Raw genomic sequence first — 19101 nt, 5'->3', positions numbered from 1 at the left:
GTGTTACTAATTGAGAAGAAAATGCACATACAGAAACTAACATTTAACATTTGAACTTGGCTTAAGATATAGAAACGTAAAATATATAAAATCTTACCAGTTACAGTAGATATATTAGTATCATCCCACTGTTGCATGGTACAAACATGTCAGAATTTTCTCGACACGGAGCACCTTTTCAGTCCTTTTATTATTGTTATTGTTATTTACCAGCAGTGGGCGCAAAGAAAATTTCTATCACTCGTTGATCCTTTGTTCATGACCAGATTTCAGGATATGTATTATAGTACATATTGCAGCGCGTGCGCCAGACATGTCATTACATCCACTACCCAATCTCACCGCGCTAAATAGCTTCTACTGCGTCTCCAGAATATCATCTAGTGAGAACATAAATTAACCCATTTTGTAACAGATAAGACACACATTCCACTATAGATTTCACAGTTAGCGAGACAGCATCTGCCGTCTCATTAGTCATACACTTCAGTTTTCTACATTTTGATTCGAACTGAACTATTTCATCGTACTCATTGAAATCATCATTCAACCATTGTAAATATTTTATCTGCCGGTGAATAGAAATGCACACAACCTGTACTGTTTTGCCGAATGTGCTAAGTTCTGGCAATGACGTAGTGCCCCATATGTGCTCAACATATACCTTCATGAATGTTTATAATTTTCATTTAATTCATCAATAGACGTTTGCATCTTGGAGTGTACTTTTGCCTTATGTGCAATTAATGTGTTTTATATGGTTTATATTTAATATGTCAATCAACACTTTTTTTAAGTTACCTATTGTACTACTGTTATGAACGTGATACTTTTCATTAAGTATATGTCAACCTAACTTCCGTCACTTGACAAGGTATAAAGCCTAGCACAACACTATAAGAGCTTATAAAGCTGTATTCAAGCATATTACCTTTTTATACCTGACGAATTGATTCCAAGAACTTGTTTTATTTGCAAAAATGAAAGGTGACAGTACAAATGTACATAGCAATGTGTTTTACCATGTATTGTAATTTTTTTTAATGTGTTTCAAATAGTTATCGTTTTAATATTATTCTTCAAACAAACTTAAATATTCAAACAGGATAACCACTCGTAGACATGTCTACTTAATGTCATTCAATACAAAATTGTTTAAAATTTGGCAAGGTATTACTATTGAGAATGTGCAGTCTAATGTAAATGTATGACAGCTGAAGATGACTCTGTGATGAATCGAATCCGGTTCTGTTTTTAAGAAAAAACTCTTAATAAATAAGTATTGAGCAGGTGGATCTCTCTTTCTTTCTATGATATATGATAGATATCAATACGGAACATAATGAAATTAATTAATCAAACATTTCCTACATACATTGTCTCTTATTACTCCATTTCTGTGTAGGTGCTTTCAAAGATGGCAGTGTCCAGTCAGCAGTCCTACTACCCATCTTATATATTCTTTACCGATTTCCAGCAGTTCCTTAGTATGCTTCTTGTTTGGGCTCTTTATTAGTTCTTTTGCAGGCATGCATCCTGGAGCAATTTTCCAGTTTTCCATTTGTTTCTTTTGTACCCATTTACCTATGTATAGGCGGGCTTGTCTATAGGAGATCCCACATGTTGATTCTGGGCCCACAAAAGGTTTTTCTGTCCCTTTTCTTGCCAGTTTATCTGCTTTTTCATTATCTTCTATGCCTGCATGCCCAGGTATCCATATTATTTTAACAACATTGTACTCTGAGAGCTTGAGAAGTGTATGACAATACCAAACAATTTTGGATGTAACCCAGACAACTTCAAGTGTCTTAATGGCTGTAAATATGAAAATGTTCTTATCTCTGTCGTTCATTTTCAGATTTTCCTTGAGGCATGACTTGTTGGCTGATGATGGCACAAGTTTAGTACCAAAACTAGTACCTCATGTGAACGATATGTGATTCATTGGAAATTCTAAGTTCCCATGGAGCATATCAAAAATCAGATCAAAAATTAGATGTATGGCTTTTCAGGCATTTGCTCTATTAACCAGCGTTTCGTCTTAGGTCTGACACTAGACTCATCAGAGTGGGATGTGTCAGACCCTACCCACTGACGCTAGGGTGTATGCAGGTGAACTTCTCAGAAGCCTATTTAAGAGGTCCAGTCTGATTGTGGAGTTTTATCTCCCGTATGCAGTTATCAGACTGTGCCTCTTAAATAGGCTTCTGATAAGTTCACCTGTATACACCCCAGCGTCAGTGGGTAGGGTCTGACACATCCCACTCTGATGAGTCCAGTGTCAGACTTAAGACGAAACGCTGGTTAATAGAGCAAACGCCTGAAAAGCCATACATCTAATTTTTGATCTGATATGTGATTCATTCACGTTAATAAATGTTTTTGTATTGAATAGGAGGAACCCTCTTAATTTCAATTATTGGCATGTAATGCTGGCTATCATTGCAGCTTGGAAAAACTGTAGCGCGTCTGCCTAGGCTCATTTGGTTTGATCTCTCAGGTCTTCCCTGTTAATCCCTCCTCCTGTTCCCTACTCAGTCCTCAGATGAGTCTCAAATGGTTTCTCAAATACATACTTGGAATCATATAATCAGCTGGCATGTGTAAAACTTACCCTGTTATTACTCTATTAATTTTACAGTGATCAAGATTGGGCCTTTGAGCCTTCCAGCATTCATTTTGCTCCAATCAATGCGAGCTCATTCTAGCCTGTCTCTCTATAAAGTTACTTAATGGAGGGAGATCTAGTCACAGTCTAATATATACAGTCGCGAAGCTCTGATGATATTTTTCATCCGATGCTACTACAGCTCTCCAAGCGGCGAGGTAGAGGCAACGTGCTAGCAGACAACAGGGAACGAATTACCACTACAGTCTAAAATGGTTATAACTTTTGAAGCATTCATGCAAATAATGTCCTGACAAGGTTACTGTAATCCTTATGAAATGGTGGAGGAGGTCAAACAATTTATTTGGACGAGGAGTTCGAGCAGTAGCGTAGCCAGGATTTCAGTTTGGGGGGGGGGGGGGCATTTATTTTGATAGGTGACCAAACTTCCAGAGTTTAGGTGGTATAGAAACCTAAAAAGGAAATTAGTGTTCTTGGATCCAAGTAAGAGTGGTGGATTCGTGCGGATTCCGGAAGCTAATAGTAATCATCATCATCATCATCATCATCATCATCTTCTTCTTCTTCTTCTTCTTCTTCTTCTTCCGTTTTCCTACATCTGTGGGGTCACGGGTGCGAACTGTGTCGCACATGTGAATTTGGCCCTGTTTTACGGCCGGATGCTCTTCCCGACGCCAACCCTATATGGAGGGATGTAATCACTGTTGTGTGTTTCTTTGGTGCCTGGTAGTGTAGTATGTTGTCTGAATATGAAGAGAAAAATGTTGGGACAAACACCAAGTCCCCAAGCCAGAATATAAATACGGTAATTTTATTATAATAGTGGTCATGTGATAAGCTATAAAGAAGTGACATTTTATACGATTAATGCGGCAAAGAAACACACACATACACGTCGAATAAAGGTTTCTCGCCCTTCTCCATAGCTAGATGTTGAAATCAAGAGAATGATGGCCCACCGTGACTCGTTATTTCGACATTATAAACAAACCTTAGATGACACAGACTTCGAATCTTACCGCATCTTAAGAAATCGCACAAAACAGTTAATCAGAAATAAAAAATGTGCATATTTCCGGAATTTAGCTAACAACTTTAATTCCAATTGCGCATGGGACCAATTTAGAGCTCTGGGAATAGGAAAACATCAACAGAGCCAGACAACTCCTGACATTCTACTTGACGAACTGAACGATTACTCTAGTAGAATAAATATTCAACCTACCCCAATTAACTGCACCGAATCACCGCCCTCCCCTCCAGCCAATCCACCATTCACATTTCACAGTGTCACAGAAAATCAGGTTAAAAAGGCTTTGTACTCGATTAAATCAAAGGCCACGCGTGTAGATGATAATCCTATTACTTTTATACATAACATTATTGGTGCTCTCCTGCCTATACTGACGCACATACTGTACTACTGTTTACTAAACGGAATTTTCCCTACTGTCTGGAAAACAGACAATATTGAATATTATACTGGTACCTAAGAGTTTAGACCCACAATCTCTCTCTGACATTCGTCCTGTGTTCATACTCCCTGCGCTTTCTAAAGCCTTTGAACGTTTAGTATATGAGCAAGTTCTGGAATACCTAAATAAAAATGCTCCTTTGGACCCTTTGCAATCTGGATTTAAGAAGGGTCACAGTACCGCGACAGCACTTTTGAAGGTAAGAAGAAACGCTATAGACAAACGACTGCTCACTAAACTTATCATTCTTGACTTCAGTAGCACCTTTGACACTATAGAAATTCCGACTATGATAAAGTAAATGGAACTGCTAAATTTCGACCTGGCTGCGCTTAAGTTTCTTAGTTATTATTTGAGTAACCATCAACAGCGTGTAACAGTAAACGACAAGGCCTCTAAATGGAAAATGAAACTTAGTGGTGCCCCGCAGGGCAGTATTCTAGGGTCCTTACTTTTCTGCATTTATATCAATGACGTACCGGTACCATCCGTGACAGGAAATAACATATCGACACTGCAAGACAAGATATTAACAATGACCTCTGACGACTCAGTATATATGCACAACGAAATTCTCTTATACTAAACTCCACAAAATCTCAGGCAATCATAATTGGACCACGAAAATTACTGAGCTGCTCAAACAATGTCGCAATCCCGCCTATCCTACTGAATGGGAACATTATTCCCCACAGTAAACCGGTTAAAAATCTTGGCTTAATTATGAATGAAACACTTGATTGTTCTGGTCACACGAAAGAAATACGTAAAAAAGACTTTTGGAGTGCTTCACCCTCTTAAACGGCAGAGGGATATATTTCCATTTGAGCTAAAGGCAAAACTAATACAGACACTCATTCTCCCTATTCTTGATTACTGTTACGTTGTATTAGTTGATATAACGAGAGAAGAAACACTTAAACTTCAACGAGCACTGAATTCCTGCCTGCGATTTATTTACAACATCGGGTACGATGTTCATACCACAACATACTATCAGGCTGTCTCATGGCTGAAGCCTGATAGACGTCGGCAGCTATACACACTTTAACGATGGTGTTTAGGAGTGTTAGCTGAAAGTCAGCCACTGTATATTTCTTCTAAATTCACCTTTTTATCATCATTTCACAACTTAAATACACGTTCTAGATCCTATCTTTCTATTCCACTGCACCGCACAAATACAATTAATAGATTATTTGTGGTGATCGGCGTCACATTATGGAATTCCTTGTCAGCTCAGGTCAGAGAAACTAGCTCTTTATTAAGATTTAAGGACACCTGCCAGGGCTACCTGCTGAGGACAGCTGACTGAATGGTCAGCGTACTGGCCTTCGGTTCAGAGGGTCCCGGGTTCGATTCCCGGCCGGGTCGGGATTTTAACCTTCATTGGTTAATTCCAATGGCTCGGGGGCTGGGTGTTTGTGCTGTCCCCAACATCCCTGCAACTCACACACCACACATAACACTATCCTCCACCACAATAACACGCAGTTACCTACACATGGCAGATGCCGCCCACCCTCATCGGAGGGTCTGCCTTACAAGGGCTGCACTCGGCTAGAAATAGCCACACGAAATTAAATTAAACCTGCCGAGACTACCTGCTGAGGACAGCTGACTGAATATCTGAAGTGTGAATGTGTGCGTGCCTGAGGATGTCGTTTTTAAGAGTTTTTAATATCGAAATGAAATGGCGTATGGCTTTTAGTGCCAGGAGTGTCCGAGGACATGTTAGGCTCGCCAGGTGCAGGTATTTTTATTAGACACCTGTAGGCGACCTGCGCGTCGGGATGAGAATGTAATGATGATGAAGACGACACATACACCCAGCCCCCGTGCCAGGGAAATTAACCAATGATGGTTAAAATTCCCGACCCTGCTGGGAATCGAATCCAGGACCCCTGTGACCAAAGGCCAACTCGCTAACCATTTAGCCATGCAGCCGCACTTTTCAATATTAATTAGTTTTAATATGAATTTAGTTAATAATGTATTTAAATTTATTTTTAAAACTATTAATTTATGTAGTTTTAACTGTTTTACGTATCTGTATTTTATTTAAAATTTTGATTAGTCTGTGGTTAAGTATACGAAAGGGCCTCGAGCCCTAACTTCGCCACTGTAAAAAAAGCACTAATAAATAAATAAGTATATATAGAATGTAAGGGGTATGGGTATAGGCTAGATATTTTGTTAGTTGGTAAAGAAAAATATATGTCACAACATATGCTAGGGAGTGTTTACCTTGTCCTATTAGTTTCCCTAGCGGTTAGGGCAGCGCAGTTGTTAGCTTTCATCCGGGAGCCAGTGGATTCGAACCCTTCTGTCAGCAGCCCTGAAAATGTTTTCCTGTGGTTTCCCATTTTCACACCAGGCAAATGCTGGGGCTGTACTTAATTAAGGCCACGGCCGCTTCCTTCCCACTCCTACGCCTTTCCTATCCCACCGTCACCATAAGGCCTATCAGTGTCGTTGCGACGTAAAGCAAATTGTTAATTCGTTTCCCTCGCAAGCCTGGGATACAGAATGTCTGTCTGTTAGGTCATCAGCCCAGAGGCTGGTTGGATCCTCAAATAGCACCACCAAAGGTTATGCGGTTATAAGGAAACCGCAAAAACCAATGGCAGCACCAAAATGAGGCGTACTAGGCAAGACGAGGAGTGAGGTAGTTTGCCATCGCTTTCCTCACTGGGTCAGAAAGTGCTATTGCAGCACGACTGACGCTATGAGCAACACCTTTCATAACACTCAGATGCACTAGTCGTGCTCTGAATGTCATTAATCAGCACTACCCATACCCCAGCAGCTTCCATATTGTCACAGCCATGGATGAGACTGGGACTTCGGTGGAAGCTACACTTTACTCTGGCCTGTGCTAAGAGATGGATACAAAAGTACTGTATCCATCAAGAAATGGCAGCAGGCAAGGGATACAGAATATAGAAGCATAAATTTACAGTTTTATGACGCTAATATTCGTATGTATAATTTTTATTAACGTGCCAGAAACCAACGACATGGAGCTGTTGCCATTTCAACACCGTCTTGAGGGCCACCGACCAAAGTCGGGATTTGAACCTGCGAACTCGGACTCAGAAGGACAGCGACTCAACCAACTGAACCACATGAAAAGGAGGCGTTTGTGATTATTGGTATAAATAGATTCAGTTAGTATGTTTACACAGGTTTTATGAAGAGCATTTATTAAGGCGTACGTTTTCCAACTGTCCTAAATGCACGAGACCGGACGGAAGAACTAGCTGGGGTGTCGCTTCCTTCTCTGTACACTTTTCCAAACCAAACTCCATGACGTAACAGCTCCGAAGGGCCATCGCCTACCAAGCGACCGCTGTTCAGCCCGAAGTCCTGCAAATTATGAGGTGTCCTGTGGTCAGCACAACGAATCCTCTCCGCCGTTATTCTAGGCTTTCTAGACCGGGGCCGTTATCTCACGTCAGATAGCTCCTCAATTATAAGCTCGTGGGCTGAGTGTACCTCGAACCAGTCCTCCGGGGCCTCCGGTAAGAGGCAGGCAAGCTACCCCTACACCGCGGGGTCGGCTTGTTACTTTCAGGTCACCTTATTTTAGAATTAGACTTCAGGCATCCTGCATTCGATGCCCGCCACTGACAAAGTTAAGAACGGCATGGGATCGGGAAGATACAGCCTCGTTTTGGGTGCAATAGAGTTGGCCATGAGTCTCCCGTGATCGAAATATCTACGACCTGGCAGGTAGTCACCTTCACGGGGAGTCGTACCAAAGTGGTTCTTTTTTTTTTTTTTTTTTAGAAAACAAATTAAATGAAGATTCGACTTCCTCACAAACGAAGAACGATATTATCAATTTTACGAACAGTTTCAATAATGCAACCGGTTTAGAGTACAGAAGCTACGATTTCCATTGTTGGATATAATTACATGGCAACAATCAAAACCATCAATATCTACAGAAGATCCGTCACCGCACTCGGTAGGACAGGCTTTCTTTTCATATCCACCGGGCGAGTTGGCCGTGCGGTTAAGGGCGCACAGCTGTGTGCTTGCATCCGCTTCGAACCCCACTGTCAGCAGCCCTAAAGATATTTTTCCGTGGTTTCCCATTTTCACACCTTAATGACAGCTGATGGCGGAGCTGTTGAGGATCCAACCAGCCTTAGGGCTGAAGACTGAACATACAACATACAATTAAGGCTACGGCCGCTTCCTTCCCACTCCTAACCCTTTACTTTCCCATCGTTGCTATAAGACCTACGGTGCGACGTAAAGCAAATTCTAAATCTATATATATAAAATAAGAGTTTTGTCTGTACATTGCTCAGAATTTGAAAATAATGGTATTTCTGTATCGGTCATGTCCATAGTAACAAGAAAATGCACTTTTTACATTTCCATAATTTCTGTCTGTCTGTCTGTACACGCATCACGAGAAAACGGTTGAAGAGAATTTAATGAAAATCGGTATGTGAAGTCAGGGTATGAGCCTCTACAATCTAGGCTATAAATCATTTTACTCACGCTGAGTGAAATGGTAGTTTAGGGGAAGACCTAAAATTGAATTCTCAACTATTTATGTTATTAGTGGTCTAATGAAAATCGGTATGTGAAGTTGGGGGATGAGCCTCTATAATTTAGGCTATAAATCATTTTACTCACGCTGAGTGAAATGGTAGCTTAGGGGAAGGCCTAAAATTGAATTCTAAACTATTTATATTATTAGTGGTCGTATTTTAAAGAAAATGGGTATGCAAAGTTGGGAAATAAGTTGCTACAATTTCGGCTATCAATAATTGTATTCACGCTGCGAAAAATCGTAGTTTAGGGGAAGGTCTAAAATTTAATTCTCAAATATTGTTATTAGTAGTCCTATCTTGATGAAAATCGGTATGCAAAGTCAGGAAATAAGGCGCTATAGTCTAGGCTGTAAATTATTTTATTCACACTGAGTGAAATGGTAGTTTAGGGGAAGGCCTAAAATTTTATTCTCAAATATTTCTTATTAGAGGTGTAATTGATGAATGCTACATAACTAAGGTTATATAGTATTAAATTTCCTATTATTCATGTCTTATACATTGTTGCCGTACTGGCTATGATCACAAAGATATTCATGAATTTGGAGTTTTGTTACTAGAGTAAGTCCATATCAGCGCCGAGTAACGAGAAAATGGGTAAACAGTATTTAATGAAAATCGGTATGTAAAGTCGGAGAATAAGAAACTACAGTTTACGGTATAAAATATTTTACAAATCACAGAGTCGAAAGAAAACTAAATGTGAAGGCCTACAATATATAAATCTCATAACATTGATCAACAATAACAGTACATTGACCATTGTTTGTCGTGATGTGCTTTGTGGCTTCTGTTGGCCCTCATCTCCGGTAGATAGGATTACTGCTGCGTACAGAGTATTTTTTATTTGATTTACGTCGCACCGACATAAGTTTTATGGCGAGGATGGGATAAGAAAGGGCTGGGAGTGCCTTAGGCCTTAATTAAGGTTCAGGCCCAGCATTTGACTGGTGTGAAAGTGGGAAACAACGGAATACCATCTTCAGCGCTGCCGACAATGGGGTTCGAATCCACTATCTCTCGGATGCAAGCTCACACCTGCGCACCTCTAACCACACGGTCAACTCGCCCAGTCGTACAGAGTGTAACAGCCTGCCTGAATATTGATGGGAAGTAGCTGGGGAGTTAGATAACTTTCTTCTTTAGCATGCCATTCCCCTGGTTTTTAAATTTTCTGATACTACTGGTACGTAACACACTGGATCATCATAGCATTCGGGCTATTCAACCCCTCTTTTGAGGCACTGATTGGAATGAACAGTGTGCATATTTAGCAGAATAATGGCAGATGAGTGTTCATGGCAATCTGCGGCCTGGTCATCTCAGCTCTGGAACTTTGGAGTATTAGATTGGCACCGCAATCTAACCGCAGCACTGTTCGTTAAAAGTAATAAAACATGTGGCTTTCCATTTGATCGAGTATTTTATATGATAGCATTGCTTTTAATCGCTACATTCATACTCACGTTTTTGTAATGACCTATGTTGATTTCAGTTAGGAAAACCACAAAGTCAGTCTTTCTGAGAATCCCGTAGCGAAGCACGGGTACATCAGCTAGTACAAAATAAAACATCTTTTCACAACCCCTTCCATGGAAAAGTTGTATCCACGCTACTGGCCTAGACTTGGCCACTGAAATTATTTCATTTCATGTTTATGTTTATTACCCAAATATTCCCACAAAACGAACGACAGAAATCATTGAATCTAACCTAAAAAGTCATAGCAATCTAAGCACTTTGGAAATAGAAGAGTTCATTAAATTACTTAATTTTGCCATTAGTAACAACTACTTTAAATTCCATGATACTATCTATCAGCAACAGGGTTTACCAATGGGATCTCCCGCTTCTGGTATAATTGCCGAAATTTACATAGACTATTTAGAGCACACATTCATCAACAAAATAGACCATATATTTTTTTGGTGTAGATTTGTTGATGATATCTTTATCATCCTCGACAATAGGTCCACAAATGAAACTGATATATTAGATAAACTCAATACAATAGATACCCATATAAAATTTACCATGGAATCCGAAAACAATCACAAACTGAACTACCTGGACATAACGACAACTAGACATGATGACCACCTTTCTTACAGAATATACAGAAAACCCACGCATACCTCAAATACAATTAAAATGGATTCCGTTCACCCCAACATACACAAAAGAGCAGCCTACTATAGCATGATACACAGAGCATTCAATATACCGTTAACAAAAGAAGATCTAAACAAAGAATTACAATTAGAGATGGGCACTATCGACTGAAAACCGCTATCGACTAGTCGGGCGATAGTCCCTTCGAACTATCGACTAAATAGTCGAATGTTTTCAGTCGTACAAAAGTATTCATTACTTCCTGTCGAGAAGACTGAACAGTCGAATGAAAGTATTCATATAACGCAACTAGTGTAGTCAGTCCATGAAAAACATTCGAATGTTTCCAGTCGAAACTCTCCGTATCAAAAGTGGAGAGTCGTACTTTTACGAATTCGGCTCATTTTAACGCAATTTACCAATAATTAGAAATCACTTGTATAGACACGCATTAAAATCCGATTTATGCATTCGTTCGTACACGGGGCTAATAGATAGAGAGATGCCCTTAATACGAACCAACATCATACGAATGGCCTTTCTTGGTGCTAAATGGACAGTGAAACGTAGAAAGACGACAATGAGGCTCCTTTCCCGAACAATGTTAACAATAATAATATGTAAAACGCGTTGCTGTAGTACACAATCAAGATATACTGTAGATGAGAACAGCCAAACACAATACTACCGTATTTTCTAGATTATTATTATAGTTATTCAAATTATAATAATTATTATAGTTATACCATGGCGATACGCTATGGTTATACCTTATGTATGAATAGGGCTTAACGTAATTAACATAAACAAATATGCAACGAAATAAAGAGCATATAAACGACAAGAGAAAATCGCCATATATCGTAGGTACATATGAAGTTAACATAATTATATATTACATATCCGAAGTGACCATAAACCGATAGTTCCATTCGCTTCCATGTCGCTGTGACTTGAGTGCGATTGAATTCAGTCGACTTGTTTTGTGCTGACTGGACAGTGAAACGTGGAGAGATGCGTGGCGTTGGCGTGAATGCGACTGAATTCAGTCGACTTGTTTTTTAAAGTCGTCGACTGTTACGATAGTTTCAACTATCGACTAGTTCGATAGTTATCAGTCGATAGTGCCCATCTCTAATTACAATTAATTCATGACATAGCTAAAAACAATGGATTCAAGAAAGATATGGTTAACAAAATCATTCACAAAATAAAATCCCAACCCAAAACCAAACTAACAAAAGTAAACGAACCCAAGAAAGACTATGCACTATTCACTTTCAACAATGTACACATATACCCCATAACTAACATTTTTAAAAAACATAACCTAAGAATAGCATTCAGAACTACACACAATAGTACCAACATCATGCACAATGTCAGGACAATCAACAGCAACAACAAATACAACCACTCAGGGGTATACCGCATCAAATGTAATAACTGCGAGACCAGCTATATCGGACGTACCGGTAGAAACTTCCTAACCCGATATAACGAACACATAAATGCAGTGAAACACAATCATTTTTCCTCAATAGGACAACATGTCGCAGACTATAAACACAGTTTCACAAACATCGATAACGATATGCAAATCCTAAACATAAACCCCAAAGGCCCCCTGCTCAACATAACAGAAGAATTCTACATCACTTTGGATCAGTACACCAATCCAAATTACAACATAAATGAAATCACAGAAAAAACTAATATCATCTTCAATACAGTTATCCCCGCCTTAAAAAACCCTTACCTTAAGTTAATCGATAAACAGAATGCAACAAGCAACAGAAAAACACCAAACAACACACCCAGCTCCATCCCTACCCCTACAACAACAACTCTCCCTACCCCTCCTTTCCTTCCCCTCACAGCAGCTAGCATAAGCCCAAGAAGAACACGAAGTAGTACATTACAAGCTCGCATGTCAAACACAACTCAGCTACACCAACAACAGTAAGTACATATTCCAATTCACACACATAACCCTTAGACATTCCTCCGCACAATATCACTTATAACTCAATCTTATCTTCCACAGATTAACATAACATCATTGCACAGCTACAAATGGGAAAGGAGCCACTACCTTGAAACCAATGTCACCCAAATTTACGGACGCCAATAAGAAAACATGAATTGGTTCTTATAAAAGGGCAACACACACAGCAGAGCTGAACATATTTTACTTGAATTTCATCCATACATTTGGCACCCTTTTTAAATTGAAAGTGTTTTATCTCACATACGCACAGGAAGACAAAAACTTTTATCCATGCAATTTTACAAACTCTAAGAATAGCAGCTGAAGTGTACAACTGTGAATAAGACTTAAATACGGAAGTTAGTCGATGTATTGACCACCAAGCAAGAATGAATGTTCATGTACATGAAGTGTTTTTATGTATTGTTTTTATCTTGTACATATATATAAGTTAGTTTAGGAAAAGACGTGTTTTATACACTAGTTTTAAGACCTTCAACATTTTAGACATACAGTTGCAATATTGCACAGAATGACATATACGCCAGCTCACGCTAAGACGTGCCCCATTTGTATGTAACTAAATGTACATCATCATCATATGGCATTCCTTCAACACCACAATCTTAATCAAAGCTTCATTATATTAATATGTATATATGGTTCAGCTGAAGATGACCTTGAATATGAGGTCGAAACCGGTCCTGTAGTTTAATGTATGCAATAAATAAGTATTGATTGGTGGAAATCCTCTCCTATTTTTAATTGTGCAATTGTCAATACGGAAATGAAGATTATAGATTACGATACAATAAGTACTCAGCGATGAGCCAACAAATGAGAGAAACGGGCCATCACTTTACATCCATAGAGAAAGATCTTACCATCATTAGAAGCATAGGTAAAGGGAAATTAATGAATGAACTGGAAAACCTACACATCTTTTTAGACCAAACCTACAATAAAAATAAAAATCACAACGACGTCAATGAAATTAAAAATCCTTTGTACGAATTAACACCTAGATTAATTAATATCGTGAATTCAGATCAAAACAAAATCGCTCAATTATTTAAATCTCCACACTCAAATGCTTCATCCATCATGCCAAAAGTTAAACCCGCCCACATTGCTTCTAGAAACTCCCCTCCAGCAACAGCACACACGCCCATAGACCAGCCTACCCCCACTCTCCCTCCATGCCCCGCCCCTCCATTACCGCACCAGTATAACACCAGGAGTAGAAATGGTGATAAGACAGGCGCTGCCGGAACAGACAGGTCCATCTAGTATTAACTGAACAAGTCAGTCATTTTACAGTTAAGAGGTGTTAATTTAATACATTTTATCACAACGCGTGCTCTAAATTTTTAATTCAAATTATTTTTCTACTTCATTACAGATATTCTTAAGATCCCTCCCAAAGACCAAGCAACACATCAACGGGAACAATTTTCACACAAGACTGTATCAAGTGTCTAGGATGTTTCTTCCCAATTAAGCAGCAGCCTAAAACTATGAAACAGCTAAATATTGTACTTTTGTCAATTCCTTGACGTTACATGAGACCCAAAGTCAAGACGCTAACAGTTTCACTCACGTTTTTGACCAGTCTACCTACAACAATCGGCTTTTAAATCTCCACTTGTGCATGACAACACATTTAAATATTAGTTACGTCAAGAACATGAAAATGAAAATCGTGGGTCAAACAAGCTCCAGTTTTAAGATCCGTTTCATTTTATTTTTGAACATTTTAAGTTAACCAGAATAGAACTGCCAAGTTAAAACACATTTAATTTAAATTTATATTTTCAATCTTGACCAACCTACAAGCAACAATCAGTTAAAATCTCCACTTATTTTTGACGACACATCCTGTCACCAGACACGGTATGTCAAGAACTTAATATGATATAGGGGTCACATAAACCCCGATATGCAATCCTCTTCACCGAAAAGAAGATCCATCTTAGTTTTGGACATTTTTCATATTAGATAGATTAGGATCAAAAAACTTAACTGTATTAATTCATGTTTGTATATATTGTATATAATTTACATGTATATAGTGTATATATTGGTATGTTTATATTGGTTAAAAAGGTCCCAAACCTTGACCTAAAGGTTGTTTACAGGCTGAAGATGCCCAAAATAATGGGTGAAACATGTACCTGACCAAATAAGTCTACATAAAATCATGTAGATAATAACCACATTAAACGTGGAAAGTATTGAATAGGTGTTTTTTTATTAAATTATCCTTGATATCTATGCCTAATACAGAATAGTCGGGTAATATGGAATAGTAGGGTAAATAATATGTAAAATATAATACAACTTCAAGAACTTCTTTCAGTTATATTTAACTAACATTCGTACAGGTGGATGTACATAAATTTTTAAAAAATCAAAAGACTAACTGAAATGATAGTCTATATACACTAATTATTCAAATGAGTTAACTTTTTACAATCACTTCTTCATTCAGCGACAAAAGTCACAGATGTAATCACACGTTTCGGCCCCTGCACAGTCATTATGGGCCCATAAATGACACATAACACATCGAACCCACAGCTCTCCTCTAGTGTCTTCCAAAAACTTGGCGCAACAAAATAAACATTCAGCATCATCTTGGGCAGCTGGTGTGGTGTTTGGCACGAAATCCAGTTCCGATGAAACGTCTGAATGAAATGGTTCAGCAGACGCATCATCGCTGGTTGTTTCATTTTTGAAAAGCTTTTTATGTGATTTTAGGTTCTTTTTCTATGTTTGCCTCTTTCCTGGAACAGACTGAGTTTCAACCTCCTTCAAACCGACTTGCTTGAATTTTTCTTTAGGTCGACTTTCTAGTCTAATTTTCTTAGCTGAAAGCTGATTCTCCAGTTCATTTTTGTATGGAGAAGATGTTAAGAGTGCAGACGTTCCAGGCTTTCTACCTCTTCTTGATGCCTTCCTTTTGGTTGGTGGAGGAGAGACGTTATGAGGTAAGATTAGACCTACCTTCGATTCATGGGATCCAGGGATGATTAGATTTGCACTTTGTTGGTCAGGAGTTTTAGAGGTACCTGGTACAGGAACAGGGGTTGTAGAAGAGCAAGGAAGAGGATCGGATGAGCATGCTGAACTTTCCTGAGGATTTGATGAGTTTTTATCTGAGATTTGGCCTTCGTCGATGGACTTACATGAAGTTAAGTGCTCTTCTACAAGCTGTGAGTCTACAAGTGAAGCTGGTAAGAAATCTGTTTCAGGGATGATATTCCTATTTAGAGAGTAAATTCCAGTAGCTTTGAACCCATTAACTGCAATGTCACCTCTTTGTACTTTTAAGTAAGAATGACCGAACAGTTCCATTACATCAAATAACTCAAATTACGTGAACTGTGTCTCAAAAACATGCGAACGTCTTCACTGTAGTAAGATTTTAGAGCTCCCATAAAAGACTTGTCCAAGGGTTGCAACGTGCGAACTATGAGGGGGTATGCACAGGATACTGACATGATTTTCTCTTGCTATCTTCATAACATCTGTGTTTCGGTTATGAGTGGAGTATCCATCAAGTATCAAGAGTACAGGAGAATCCTTAGTTGATTTAGTGGTCTCTACAAAACGATGAAACTATCTAGTGAAAATGTTGGTTTGTATCCATCCTGACAGACGGCACGCTGCGATAGATCCGGGTGGTGCACCACTCATCAATTGGTCATTCATATTTGTGCGTGGGAAAATGATTAATGGAGGAACAAAATCGCCCGCTGCACTCATGCAGGTGATTATGGTAACTAAAGACCCCTTCTCAGCAGCTGTAGCTCACCTATTTGCTTTTTCACTTTGAGACCAACAACGCAAGGGATTTTGCTTTATACCACTGACAATCCTGACTCGTCCACGTTATATACATGTTTGGCCGGGTATTTGTGCTTATCATAAAGACTTTCTAAGAGGTCAAAAATCATGTTTACTTCCTCCTTGTTAAAACCTTTCGTTCGTGAGAAAGAGGTCCCTGTTGGTTTTCGCAGTGATAATATGCCCTTGTGTCTACCCATAAATGAGTAGAACTAATCTTTTCCAGCCCTATCATCTTTCCCAAAGGGGTGAGCAATATTATTCTGAACAGCACGTTGGAATGCTAAAATACAAACGTCTCTTCGAGTCAGTCCGAAGAACATTGCCTCCATGTCCAATAAATAATTAACTAATTCTTCTTCTAGTTCCTTAGTAGATACTGGCTTGCGCCCAAGAGTAGTTGAGGCAGCTTTCCTCTCGTCGTGCACTTCGCTGCTTGCTAAATGAAAAAGTGTCGTTCGTGGAACCCCAAATTCTTTTGAAGCTTTCAGGAAGCCCATTTTCTTCTCCCGAGCCGCGTGTATGGCTTTCTCCATCTGCTCCGAGCTCCATCGCTTCCTTTTCTTCTCAATAACTTCCCTTTTCTTAGGCATGGGCAATCTGGAAAAGGAAGAAACCCTATTAGTATTGAAATATAGAGCGTCCAAAGTAATAGACTATGTTTACCGAGCGAATTGGCCGTACGGTTAGGGTTGCGTAGTTGTGAGCTTGCATTCCAGATATCATGATTTCGAATCCCACCGTTAGCAGCCCTGGAGACAGCTTTCCATCGTTTCCCATTTTCACACGAGGCAAATTCTAGCCCTTTCCCATCCTTGTATCACCTCAATGTAATTAATTTTAATTAATTTTAAATCTCATTTCACTTTGAAAATAAAACAACATTTCCTACTGAAACAAAATCACCATACACGTAACACCTGCCATTTAAAAAAAAAAAATGCTTACCAGTTTCTAATGTATATTAACCCTATTATAAATTCTAATTTTAATTTGATTTACAAATCCAAAATTATGTCGGGGAATATGGAATACTTAGTATTCCCTATATCCCAACACGTCATGTTTGAATTCAAGGATTCGTTATGCCATCAACTTGAATAATAATAATAATAATGTTATTTGCTTTACGTCCCACTAACTACTTTTACGGTCTTCGGAGGCGCCATCAACTTTGCACAACAAGGAAGTTACACTAGTATGGCAATAAAAGTAACTCTTGTACAATATGTAACATTGGATTTCTAAAGGCTAAACTTGGTTATGGTAATTAATCCAAGCTTTAAAAGACTTACCTGCAAAAACTCTTCAAAGATGAAAAACAAATATTCTTACATCACGCACTAACCTCACTCACACCCATGTCCAAAATCAATACATTAGACCATGTGTTAATAAAGGGTACAGGAGAAGAGGAGAAGAGAGAGAGAGAGAGAGCGAAAGAGAAAGAGAAGGAGTTGAAAACTTTTGGGAGGAACTTGATTACATATTATCAAAGATCCCTGATGAGCATATAAAAATCTTACTTGGAGATTTCAATGCTAAAATAGGCAGAGAAAAGAAGTATCGCACAGTTGCAGAAAAATGGCCAGCTCATAAATTAACGAATAAAAATGGCCAAACATTAATTGAACTTTGTGCAGATCATGGACTCATTTTGGAAACCACCAGATTCATGAGGCGACCACATAAACTTATGACATGGAAATGCCCTAATGTATAATTGGGAGTGTTTCAGATTGATCATGTTGCTATGGATAAAGATTATCATAAAGAAATGTATAACGTCAGAGTCCTCTGTGGGGTAGACACTGACTCGGATCATTATATCTCAAAAATCAAAATCAAGTTAACACCAAAAAGGAAACACAAACGTAATCATCTCAAAGCAAGGAGAAATTATGATCCCAGTTACTTAATAAATAATAAAATATATTTAGAGAGATCCAAAACACCTTTAAATGACAAATTAGAGACGATGATCAACAAACTTAAAACCATAGCTGAAGAAATCGCTCCAATTAAAAGGAGAAAGAAACATGCGTGGTGGAACTGGGAATGTGACAAAGCAATTCAAGCATGGCACAAGGCATGGTTAAATGATCAACAGAGGAAAACAGAAAAATCTTGAGAAGAACTAATTAATGCCAGAAGACAAACAGCTAAAGAAATCAGGACAATTAAAAGAAATTATCAAAAGGAAATGCTTAACACTATAGAGGAAGCATTCAATCAGCATAAAACAAGAGACTATTACAAAATATTCAAGCAATATCAATCTAAGTTTACCCCTCCCACACTTATGTTAAGAAATAAAAATGGAAAAATGGCACACAATAATCAGAATAATGCTAACATCCTTGCAGAATACTTTAAAGAGTTACTTAATTGTGAGGATCCTGTGGAACATTTAGAATTTGACCCTAACCTAAAAAATAAAACTCCATTACAAAAGATCATACCACCAGTTTA

General features: G+C 38.6%; 1 protein-coding gene across 2 annotated transcripts in view; it reads right to left on the bottom strand.

Moving 5' to 3' along the window:
• The window catches only part of LOC136885918 (uncharacterized), a 187784-nt gene that overhangs the window by 148947 nt on the left and 19736 nt on the right, over positions 1 to 19101 (bottom strand). The window contains exon 1 of one of the 2 annotated variants that reach the window (XM_068230554.1): positions 11690 to 11757. The exons of the other annotated variant lie outside the window; for it this stretch is intronic. Coding sequence (XP_068086655.1) covers positions 11690 to 11732 — 43 coding nt within the window. The 5' untranslated portion in view covers positions 11733 to 11757. Of the gene's footprint in view, positions 1 to 11689; positions 11758 to 19101 lie in introns of those variants that run through there. 2 annotated transcript variants of the gene reach the window in all.

Source organism: Anabrus simplex, chromosome X (assembly GCF_040414725.1).
Source record: "Anabrus simplex isolate iqAnaSimp1 chromosome X, ASM4041472v1, whole genome shotgun sequence".
In the NCBI taxonomy this organism is placed as follows: Eukaryota; Metazoa; Arthropoda; class Insecta; order Orthoptera; family Tettigoniidae; genus Anabrus; species Anabrus simplex.
The sequence above is the reverse complement of the archived record's forward strand: the minus strand, read 5'-3'. Positions and strand labels throughout refer to the sequence as shown.